General features: G+C 36.4%; 1 protein-coding gene across 1 annotated transcript; it reads left to right on the plus strand.

Moving 5' to 3' along the window:
• The first annotated feature begins 3,945 nt into the window (after positions 1-3,945).
• LOC118628556 (olfactory receptor 51F2) lies at positions 3,946-4,928 on the plus strand. Its single transcript, XM_036259539.1, is given in 4 exon segments — positions 3,946-4,208; positions 4,210-4,490; positions 4,493-4,735; positions 4,738-4,928. Coding segments are annotated over 4 exon segments (978 nt in total).
• The last annotated feature ends 8,111 nt before the right edge of the window (positions 4,929-13,039 follow it).

Raw genomic sequence — 13,039 nt, forward strand, 5'->3', positions numbered from 1 at the left:
GATTTTAATACAAATTGTTTTAATAGGTCACCAACAAATATGTTTGCTCTAAATTTCTGGATGATACCTTTCATTTGGGAACTTATCTTCTTTCTAAATATTAATAATTTGGTTATGAATTGCCAATGAATTTTCTGATTTTTAAAAATTTCTCTTGATAAAAACACATCTTTAATCTAGTAACATAGTCAATACCATTGATAAATTTCTTAAGCTGAATGTTTTCTTCATTCATAAGACAAAGTTTATGGTGCTAAAGTGAAGTATTCTTTAATAGCACAGTTACACTCTGGCCGGTTAGTTAGAGTGCCATTCTGATATGCCAAGGTGTGGGTTTGATTCCCAGTCAGGGCACATACAAGAATCAACTAATGAAAGCATAAACAAGTGGAACATATCAATGTTTCTCTCTCTCTCTCTCTCTCTCTCTGCTTTTCTCTTTCTCTCTAAAATCAATATATAAAAATTTAAAAATAAAAATAAAGAGCACAGTTACATCTGACTTGCTAAAATGTTAGTCATAATGTTTGCGTATGTCATCATAACTAATTAGATGAATCACTTCTCATCTTTTTATGTTTTCATATGCTCTAAAATAGCATTTCTCAACCTCAGTCCTATTGACATTCGGGCTGGATAATTCTCTGTTGTTTTGTGCACTGTAGGATGTAAGCATCCCTGGAGTCCACCCACTAGATGCTGGAGCATTTATTTCCTCCCAAGTTGTGATAATCTAGATGCTCCAGGTATTGCCCTTGGGTGATGGGGGAATATTTCTTATTTTCTGCTCTACTATAATTTGTAAAACATAGAAGTACTCTACCTTTTTATTTTTTAAGTTTGGTTGTTGGTGGAGTTTTTCCTGTCATTGTCATTTTTTCTCTACTGAATTTAATTTCTTGGGCTAGTTTGGTGATTGAAATTTTTAAATAAAATTATCCATTTTATATCTGTTGCCAAATAAAGCATTATATTTATGCATCTATTCCATTATATTTAAATTTTTATTTTTCTATCTACATTTTAAAAAATCTTATTATGCAGTTAGTCATGCTTTTCTAAAATTTTCTTGACCACTCTTGAAACAAAGTACACATATTTTCTTTTTAAATAATGAACTTTAGTTTTATTGTTAACTCATTTATTTGTGCTTTTTATTTTGGTTAATTGCCTCTTTTGACATTTATTTAAATATTTCCTAGCATCTTATATTGAAAACTTAAAAAATAATATTTGACATCTTTGTTTTTTAAATACTCACCTGAGGACATTTTTTCATTCATTTTCAGAGTGGGAGGGAGAGAGAGATGGGAAAGAGAGAGAGAAACATCAATCTGAGAGAAACACATCGACTGGCTGCCTCCCTGATCCTCGTCAGGATCAAGGACAGACCACAACAGAGGTAGGTGCCCTTGACCAGAATTGAACCCGCAACTCTTTGGTCCATGGGCTGACACTCTAATGCTGAGCCAAACCAGCTAGAGCTTACATCCTTGTTTTTTAATAAATGTCTATTGTTCAGGCTATATATTATACTCCAAGTGTTGCCCCACAGGTTCTGATATGTAGCTTTGTCATTTTTATCTAGTTTAAAGGATTGTTTTTCTCACATATTTTTCTGGCATAGAGAAAGTGTTTAATAAATGAATGTTGTTATTGCTTTGGAACCCTTGTTATTTTATATTAATGATATTGTTCTGTGTAGGTTAATAGTCCAAATTAAATAGTGTACATATCTGTAAGAGATTATTTTGTGTTTAAATAAGAAGAGGTGGAATATGAAAGAGGAGTATAAGAAACTGAGTATTAGAAAAGACTTGGTAATTGTTTGGGAGTGGTGTCTATTAGAAACATAAAAGAGTACAAAACTCCGAGAGCTTTGACTTAGATAATTGGTTAACTTTTGTGAAATTATAAGCTTTATATAGAATATATAGGATTAAGAACAATTATAGGGGCAAATGACCAATTTGGTTTTAACACATTGAATTTGATTTATCCATGAGAAATCCATATGGCAATGTTCAGAAGGAAGTTCTATCTTTAGGAACCTGGAAACCAGAGGTGGCTTTCATATATATATATATATATTAATTTTGTCATTAAATAGGTGAAAAATGAAACTGTGAAAATGGGCAAGATAATTATTTAAATGTCTCTAAGAATTGGCAAAGGGCAGATCCTTAAAAGATTTCAAATTTAAGGTTCTTGGGGGCAAAATTAAACCAGAAAACGAAATTGATAGATGGTGCGAGAAAAACAATAAAGACTAGTGCCATATAATACACAGGGAGAGAAAAATCTTCAGCAAGAAAGTATCATCAGTATCTTAATTAATATAAGTGTCACTAAAATGAGTCAACTGAATTTGAAAGTTCATTTTGGTGTTGCTTTCCACAGGTGGGTGTAGCCTGATTTCCTGGGCCCTTTGCACAGAGACTGTCAATGTGATTTCTTTCCCAAAAAGCCTAAAAAGTTCTTCATATTTGCAAAATTAATATGAAGTTAACATCCAAAATTTGGTACTCTACTCCAAAGGTTGAGCACGTGTGCCTCTTGAAGCACACGTCTGGAAACGTCTCTCAGGGGTAATCTTCAGACTGGGGAAGAGATTCCTCTGTGCATTCCTCAGCCGTATTGAATGAAGGCATTGAGGTCATACATGAAAGTTCCAGCTCCAGCTCTTCTACTGTCTAACTGCATAATTTGGGGCAAATTACTTATTCACTTTCAACATCAATTTCTCTGTATGTATATTAGGGGTGGCACATTTTTGTACTTCATTGGATGTTACAATTATTGGATGAGATTACAGATATAAAGATGATTGCATCTGGCACATGATATATGTTCAAGAAAAACTAGCTATTATGATTCTTTGTGTTTCAGCAGTAGCCTGTGCTATTATTTTATAAAATGCAGTGATTATTGTAATGTGTTAAAATAATGGGAAGGTTTGGCTTTCTGCCTCAATTTCACCTTCCCTCCCTCTTTTCTCTCAATCTTTCTTTCTCCTTTCCTCCCTCCCTCCCACTTGTTCTCTTTCTTTTTTCTATTTATTTCTCTCTTCCCTCCATTTTCATTATATATCTAGTTTCTCTCAAAATTAGGCCATGCTTTATAGAGCTAACTTTGTAGGATTATTTAATTGTTGAATCTAAGTTTCTTTATATACAAAATACATATACTACTACCTACCTCCTAGAGTTGGTATATGGATAAAATTAAATAATGCGTAGAAATGTCAATAACAGGAAACTCTCAATAAATGGGAGCTATACTTATTTTTCTTAGGGTGGTTCTTTGGACTACTCTGTTATCACATATATAAACACAAGTATCTTTAGGATGTCTTTGGCATTTTTCTGGACATATTCCAGGAAAACCTAATTATATCTACATTTCAAATATAACTTGATTTTTCAGTGCTTTATTCCAGAATTAATAATGTATTTTTTTTTTTTTATCCTTACCCGAGGACATTTTTCCATTTTTTACTCAGAGCGGGAAGGAGAGAGAGGAAGAGAGAGAAACATCGATGTGAAAGGGACACATCGAGTGGCCGCCACCCACACGACCCAACCAGGGCCAGGGACAAACTGCAGCCAAGGTACATGCCCTTAGCGGGAACAGAACCCGGGTCTCTGTGGACCGCAGGCTGATGCTGTAACTGCTGAGCCAAACCGGCCAGGGCTAATAATTTATTTTTTAAAAATACTGCAAACCAGATTTCTCATCATATTCTACAGGTCATCTACTGGGGACTTTTTATAGTTAGGGATAATTTAATTGTAATGTTTGTTTCCACCAAAAAGAATTATGGATTTAAGAATATTTTGTGTGGTATAATTCAGGGGATTGAGAGAAGCTTACTATAAACAATAGTAATTCAGTGAGTCTCTGAGTGACACAAAGATGTTCTAAGTGATACGCTCTATATTTATTATGCCATGTTCAGTTATTCAAATATCCCTGTCTTCTCAGTCCCTCATCTTGTTGGTCTTCAACAACACCAATGCTCATCCTCTGAACTTCCTCCTGACGGGTATCCCAGGTTTGAGAGTAGCCCAGGCTTGGATCTCTATTCCTTTTTGTCTCCTGTATGTCATTGCCCTGTCTAGGAATAGCATGATCCTGTTTGTGGTCCTCCGTGAACAGAGCCTCCATGAGACTATGTATTATTTCTTTTCTATGCTGTCAGCCACAAACCTGCATTTGTTCCACTACCCTTGGTGTCTTCTGGTTTGAAGCTTGAGAGATCAACTTAAATGCTTGCATTGCTCAGATGTTCTTTCTCCATGCATTTACTTTCATGGAGTCTGGGGTTCTGCTGGTCATGGCCTTTGATCGTTTTGTGGCTATCTGTGACCCACTAAGATATACCACTGTCCTCACTAATGCCAGGATTGCCCAGATTGGGGTGAGCATGTTGATAAGGAATGTTGCTGTCATGTTGCCCGTTGTGTTTTTTGTCAAGAGGCTGTCCTTCTGCAGTCCTGTGGTCTTTCACATTCTTACCACTACCACGTTGATCTCATTCAACTCTCATACCCAGACAACAGAATCCACAGCATTCTTGGTCTGTTTGCACTCTTCTCCACAACAGGATTTGACTGCCCTTGCATCTTGCTCTCCTATGTCCAGATCATTCGATCTGTCCTGAACATTGCTTCCTCAGAGGAGCGGCAGAAATCCTTCATCACCTGCATAGCCCACATCAGTGCTGTTGCCATCTTCACATCCCTCTCATCAACTTGTCTCTTGTTCATTGCTATGGCCATTCAGCACCTCCATTTGTCCACACCATCATGGTCAATGTCTTCCTGCTCATCCCTCCTGTGCTCAATTCTATCATCTACAGTGTGAAAACTAATCAGGTTAGAAAGGTTGTTATCAAGGTCTTAATTCAGAAGCAGCTCCAAATCTAATCATTAGTTGTCTCAGAGTAGAGATAAATCCATTTATGAATGAATGCTTTGACAGAATGAGGTAATTGTCCCCCAAATGTCTAGTTATGCTTCCAATAGTTCAAACTATGCAACTTATTGGCTATATGATATTTGCTTATTTTCCTTCTAGTAAGTCCATATTAATAAAACCTAAATTATGATTTTATTTTCAAGATAAAATGAGATAATGTATATAAACAACTATTCACATTTATAAGTAGTATGATACCTCAATAAAATATTCATTCAGATTCTGCCTGTGATTCTAAAAGTCCAGACTTAATGTTGGAAACTTTATTAATAATCTAGTTGTGCTTTCCTAAATGATATGCAAAAATCACTTCAATTAATTGGATTTCCCCTTACAATTCTTGATTCTATGCATGCTTCTAAAATATGCAAACTATACAGTGAATCCTAAAATGCACATCAATAAATCCACAGCTTTATGGTCAGTTACTATTTGACAAAGGAGACAGAACCTACAATGGGGTAAAGACAGTTTTTCAGTAAACGGTGTTAGAAAAATTGGACAGGTACATGCAAAAAAAGGAAACTAGATCACCAACTTACACCATAAACAAGAATAAACTCAAAATGGATAAAAGACTTAAATGTAAGTTGTGAAACCATAAAGTCATAGAAGAAAACATAATGCAGGAAAATCTCAGACATTTTTTATAGCAATAATTTTGCAGACATATCTCCTTGGCGAAGGGAAACAAAAGAAAAAATAAACAAACGGGACTACATCAAATTAAAGAGCAAGAGAACCCATCAACAAAATGAAAAGGGAACCCACTGAATGGGAAAATGTATTTGCCAATGATACATCTGATAAGGGGTTAATTTCCAAAATATATGAAGAACTTCTACTAAACTCCAAGAAGACAGCCCAATTAAAAAATGGGCAAAGGACCCAAGAAGACACTTCTTCAAAGAGGACATACAGATGGCCAACAGATCACATTACTATTCATCAAAGAGATGCAAATTAAAACCACAATGAGATATCACTCCACTTCTGTCAGAATGGCTACCATCAATAAATCAACAAACAACAAATGCTGGTGAGGATGTGGAGAAAAGGGAACCCTTGTACACCGTTGGTGGGAATGGAGATTGATGCAGCCACGGTGAAAAATGTATGGAGTTTCCTCAAAAAATTAAAAATGGAACTGCCTTTTGACACAGCAATCCCACTTCTGGGAATCTGAAGAAACTCTAAACACTAATTTAAAAGAATAGATGCAACCCTATGCTCATTGCAACATTATTTACAATAGTCAAGATCTGGAAAGAGCCCAAGTGGCTCTTTCAGTAGATGAGTGGGTAAAAAAGCTGTGGTACATTTATACAATGGAATAGTACTTGGTTGTAACATATATATATATATATATATATATATATATATATATATATATGAAATTTTACCATTTGTGATAGCATGGATGGACCTGGAGAATATTATACTAAGTAAAATAAGCTAGTCAGAGAAAGACAAGTGCCATATGATCTCACTTATATGTCAAATCTAATTGACAGAATTAAATAGATGAACAAAATAGAAACAGAAGCGTGGATACATGGAACAGACTGACAGCTGTCAGAGGGGAGGGGTTTTGGAGGGCTGGATGAAAGAAGGTGAAGGGATTAAGCAAAAAAAAAAAAATCATATATATGTAACACATAGACAAAAACAACAATGTGATGTTAGCCAGAGGGAAAAAGGGGTGGGAGAAGGTGGAGGTGGAAAAGAAGAAGAAAATGGGGATAGAAAGAGACTTTGCTTGAGGCAACGGGTGCATGATGCAGTGTGCAGATGATGTTTTATTGAGTTGGGCACTTAAAGCCTGTATGATTTTATGAACCAAAGTCATCCCCAATAAATTCAATTGAAATTGTAAAAGAATATATAAAATATATATCAATGTAATTCAACTCTAGGTATCAGGTAGGTACAGTTATTTTGCCCTTTATTATGTGCAGGGTCATATTCTGTGTAAATGCAAAATATTATACGAAGTACTCAGAATCAGTTACTGCTGCTGTAAGCTGAACATTAAAAGTTAAGATAATAACAACTAAGGAAATTGAAGAGGTAATCAAGACTCTCCCAGCAAACAAAAGCCCAGGACAGATGGCTTCACGGGGGAGTTTTACCGAACATTCAAAAAAGAACTAACACCCATTCTCCACAAACTATTTCAAAAAATTCAAAAAGAAGGAAAACTTCCAAACACGTTCTATGAGGCCAGCATAATTCTAATTCCAAAACCAGAAAAAGACACTACAAAGAAAGAAAACTACAGGCCAATATCCCTGATGAACATAGACGCCAAAATCCTGAGCAAAATACTAGCAAATCGGATCCAGCAATACATCAAAAAAATTATTCACCATGACCAAGTGGGATTCATCCCAGGGATGCAAGGCTGGTACAATATTCGCAAATCAATAAATGTGATACACCACATAAATAAAATGAAGAATAAAAACCACATGATCATATCAATAGATGCTGAAAAAGCATTCGACAAAATCCAGCATCCATTTCTGATAAAAACGCTCAGCAAAGTGGGAATAGAGGGATCATATTTGGACATAATAAAGGCCATATATGAAAGACCTATAGCCAACATCATACTCAATGGGCAAAAACTAAAAACATTTCCATTAAGAACAGGAACAAGACAGGGATGTCTACTTTCGCCACTCTTGTTTAACATAGTACTGAAAGTCTTAGCCACAGCAATCAGACAGGAAGAAAAAAATAAAAGGCATCCAAATTGGAAAAGAGGAAGTGAAACTGTCATTATTTGCAGATGACAAATTATTATACATAGAAAACCCTAAAGACTCCATCAAAAAATCTACTAGACTTAATAAATGAATATGAAAAAGTAGCAGGATACAAAATTAACATCAAGAAATTGACGACATTATTATATACCAATGATGAACTCACAGAAAGAGAAACTGAAAAAACAATCCCATTTATCATCGTGGCAAAAAAATTAAGATACCTAGGAATAAACTTAACCAAAGAAGTAAAGGACCTATTTGCAGAAAACTACAGGACATTGAAAAAAGAAATAGAGGAACATATAAAAAAGTGGAAGCACAACTTGTTCATGGATTGGAAGAATTAACATCATTAAAATGTCCATATTACCCAAAGCAATCTATAGATTCAATGCAATCCCCATCAAAATACCAACGACATATTTCACAGAACTAGAACAAATACTTAAAAAGTTCAAATGAAACGAAAAAAGTCCCCGAATAGCCACAGCAATTTTGAAAACGAAGGACAAAGTAGGTGGGATCACAATGCCAGATATCAGGTTATATTACAAAGCGACTGTAATCAAAACAGCCCGGTACTGGCACAAGAACAGGCATAGAGACCAGTGGAACAGAACAGAAAACCCAGAAATGGACCTAAGGCAATCTGCTCAATTAATATTTGACAAAGGTGTCAAGAGCATACAATGGAGTAAATGCAGCCTCTTTAATAAATGGTGTTGGGAAAATGGGACAGTTACATGCAAAACAATAAAACTAGACCATCAACTTACACCATACACAAAAATAAACTCAAAATGGATAAAAGACTTAAATATGACCCATGAATCCATAAAAATTCTAGAAGAAAATGTAGGCAACAAAATTTTGGACATCATTCAGAGCAGAATTTTCACTGATACATCACCTAAGGCAACAGAAACAAAGAAAAAAAAAAATGAACACATGGAACTACATCAAACTAAAAAGCTTCTGCACAGCAAAAGAAATAATAATCAAAATGGAAAGGCAACCCACTGTATGGGAGAACATCACTGCCAATGATACATCAGATAAGGGGTTAATTTTCAACCTATATAGAGTGCTTATACAACTCAACAAAAGGAAGACAAAGAACCCAATTAAAAAATGGGCAAAAGAGCTGAATAGACACCTCTCCAAACAGGACATACAAATGGCCAAGAGACATATGAAGAAATGCTCAACATCACTAATCATCAGAGAGATGCAAATTAAAACAACAATGAGGTATCACCTCACACCTGTCAGAATGGCCGCCATCAACAAATCATCAAACAACAAGTGTTGGCAAGGATGTGGAGAAAAGGGGACTCTAATACACTGCTGGTGGGAATGCAGACTGGTGCAACCACTATGCAAAACAGTATGGTGTTACCTCAAAAAATTAAAAATTGAACTTCCATTTGACCCAGTGATTCCGCTTCTAGGAATATACCCTAAGAAACCTGAAACACCAATCAGAAAGAATATATGTACCCCCATGTTCATAGCAGCACTATTTACAATAGCTAAGATCTGGAAACAGCTCATGTCCATCAGTAGATGAACAGATAAAAAAGCTTTGGTACATATACACAATGGAGTACTGTGCAGCTATAAGAAAGAAAGATCTCTTATCTTTTGAGACAACATGGAGAGACCTGGAAAGTATCATCCTAAGTGAAATAAGCCAAGCAGAAAAAGACAAATACCACATGATCTCACTTATATATGGAATGTAATGAACATAACAGTCTGAGGAATACGGTAGACCCAGAAACATGGAAGTAGGGCACAGACTGACATCCTTCAGAAGAGGAGGTGGGGTGGGGGAAGAGATAAACCACAGAACTTATATGCATGTATATATAACCAATAGACATGGACAACAAAGCCAAGGATGAGGTGGGGGTGGGTGTGGGAAGGGGGTGCCAATGGGGTAAAAAAGGAGAAACATCTGTAACAAAATAAATAAATAAATAAATAAATAAATAAAGGTGAGGCTGCAAAGAAAACTCACAAAAAAAATAAAAATAAAAATTAAGATAAACTTCGTCTAGAATTTCATTAATTATCTTGCCTCTACAATCTTATACTTTAATAAATAAAAAAGGATGATGCTATGTTTGGTTGCCTATTATCAGTGAAAGAGTATACCTTATACCTATTTTTTTGGAATATAAAAAATCAAAATTAAAAGGTGAATAGGCCCCTTTTCTCCAGTGTTTTGTTTGACCTAATTTGTATATGATAGCTTTCACCCTCTCTTGTATTAACCCAAAGACAGATATTACTGTTGCCTTATCAATGTTGATTCACTTATCTGTTCTTATTTTGATCCAGGTCTAAGTTGTTTTGCTGGATCTTATCTTCTATTCTCTATCTGAAAATCATATGTCTTCCTACAACCTGGCACTAGAATTACAGCTTTTATACATTTTCAATATTTAAAATTGAGGGCTGAATAAAAATCGATATTCTCTTTGAACTTGAGAGTCTAAGATATGGGCAATGCTTATGACCCTAGGCTTTCCTTTCTGTTCTGTATGATAAAATGCCTTTGGTGGACAATAACTGTGAAGAGATCAGCTATAAAACACTGAAAGAAGGAGGAGTCTATGACAATTTTGAGAGCTTTTGACCTAAATTCATGTATATTAATAATAAAATTAGACATTGTGATGACTAAACAGAACATATCTGTGGGTGGAATTCCACATAACATCTGTGATGGTCTGCGATTGTGTTTACTATGGCATACACTTAATCTGGGAGCCACAGATGGATATAGGCTGCCTTACCAATGCCAGAAACTGGCCCTCTTCAAAGCCTCCGACTGATGTGGGAACAGGGTCACAAGAGTTAAGTCCATGGAGCCTGCTCTCCTCATTTCCATGGAGAGCCCCTCATTGATAGGCAGTGATAAAGCAGGTGGAGTCATTGTTCTCAGGAGACTAGGGGGTCTGTTAATTCCCAGGAGAATGTGCCTATGCTAGAGATGAGTATGAGAATATAAATAAGGATATGGATTGCCAACAGGGTGCTGAACCAGAGAAGCTACAGAACCTGAATAATTTGAAACCTCTTCACCTTGCTCTGGGATAAGACAACTAGGAACCTGTTAGGTAACCTAGAGACTCAAACTGAATTTCCTTAAGAGGGTTTTATATGAAAATGCTACAGTTTATAGAGACCCTATGCCTTTCAGAGTGCTGGAGATGAAAATGCTTCATGGATTGTACAGCCTAAAGGACCAAGCTACACCTGAGACAGGGTTGACAGTTAACAAAGTTTAGGGTCCATACATGGGGTGGGGTACACATCTTTGTATCTGCACGATGAACATAGCTGGAAAAAAACAATGTTGTCAGCAGTAAGTCATTTCTTTAGTTAGCTGAGTTAGGTGGGATCTTGTCAAGAAAAGCTTCAGGCATGGAATCTTAGAATCTTAGACATTTTTCCCTGGCCGGTTTGACTCAGTGGTTAGAGCGTCAGCCTGTGGACCAAAGAGTCCCAGGTTCGATTCCAACCAAGGGCACGTACCTTGGTTGTGGTTCATGCCTGGCCCTGGTTGGGGTAATGCGGGTGGCAACCAGTCGATGTGTCTCTCTCACACTGATGTTTCTCTCTCTCTCTCGACCCCTCCCATTCTGACTGAAGATAAATGTAAAAATATCCTTGGGTGAGGATTAAAAAAAAAAAAGAAATAACCCATTTTGAGGGGACTCATTGAACAAGAATGGACATTGTGTTTTCACTTTTCTCCTTCTGTCTGAATCCCACTCCCTTGATAAAGACACACTGTGAACTGCATGATTGAGGTTCTTCTGATCTAGAGCTGTAAAAAGTGGTATTACCTGCAGTGTCAACAACACTGACACCAAGAGTGTGAGCAGCATCAAGTCTAACCACTAGGGAGAACCTGAAGTGATCACCAATCTAATAAGCAGACAGAGATGCCAAGAACAATGGGAAAGGGATTCAGGCACAGGATGAGAGAGTAAAGGGCTGTGGCCATTCTGAGCATTGCCAGTAGCAATTGCATGGAAATGTGAGGACTTTAAGTACCTACAAATGACAACTGTGATGTGTACTGCAGATCAGGGGAACATTAACCACCTTTGAAAGGACGAGATAAAATGGACACTCAATGCTGTGAATAGAGAGATGTTGTCATCCAGCTTCACCATTTCTCTTCTCTATATGACACACCCATACATACCTCTAAACCTTGAGTCAACTTGAGGCAATGGTCCTAGAAAATGTGGGCAACAGAAAAAAAAAGCTAGTAACTCTTCGCTTCTTCACTGCTTTCTACTTCCATCCTTCACCCTGCAATTTATTTTATCCAGATGCAACCTCTCCCTTTCCAAGAAATGCTCATATACTCCCTGTGAAAGGACAAATGCTTGTGCCTGGCCTGTGCATCCTCACCACGTACTGTGCTTGTGAAGCTGGTGACTCATCACCTAGGTCATGATAGATGGTGTCAGAGAAATCCTCCTCCTCTGCTCCCTGAAGGGCTGTACTCACTCATACTGCTCTGCTTCAGGCTGCTGTCAAGTTCTGGCAAATGGTGTTTGGTACTGGAGATCTCTCTGAGTTGTGGGGATTATGGTTCTGGGGAGTCATGTTGTGAAAGACAATTAGGAGGAGAAAGAATGAAAAGAATATAAAAAAATACAGAATTATTTTTATAATTCTGCTGAGAAGATTTAAACATTTATATAGTTGCTTGTTAATGAAAAATTAAAACATTACTCTTAATTTTGAAGTTTTTTTTTTTACTTATACTCCACTCCCATCATACTCATTCTACTTTAATTGTGTATGTGTGTGTATGTGTATGCATGCTTGTATGCATAATTTTCTAGTCCAGGTGTCAATAAACTTTTTGTAAATGATCAGAAATAAAATAAAATATTTTAGATTTTTTCCACATATCTTCCTGTTTTCCCACATATCTTCCTGTTCTTCTTCGTCTTTGTCTTCGTCTTCATCTCTGTCTCTGTCTCCGTCTCTTTCTCCTTCTCTTTCTTCTCCTTCTCCTCTTTTGTCCTTCTCCTCATTCTTCTTTCTTCTCTTCCTCCTTCTTTTTTAAAATGCGATCTTTTAAAAATATTTTTTAAAACCCCATAATGTCCAAAAACAGACGATGGGCTGAATTTGGTTCTGTGTCCTAGTTTGTCAACCTCTGTGGTAGATCAGTTTTATATTTTCATACATGCACTATGAACAATAATGTAAGATTTGGGCCTCCTTTTACTCCTGTATCATAGCCT

The sequence above is a fragment of the Molossus molossus genome, unplaced genomic scaffold, assembly GCF_014108415.1.
Source record: "Molossus molossus isolate mMolMol1 unplaced genomic scaffold, mMolMol1.p scaffold_m16_p_13, whole genome shotgun sequence".
NCBI lineage: Eukaryota > Metazoa > Chordata > Mammalia > Chiroptera > Molossidae > Molossus > Molossus molossus.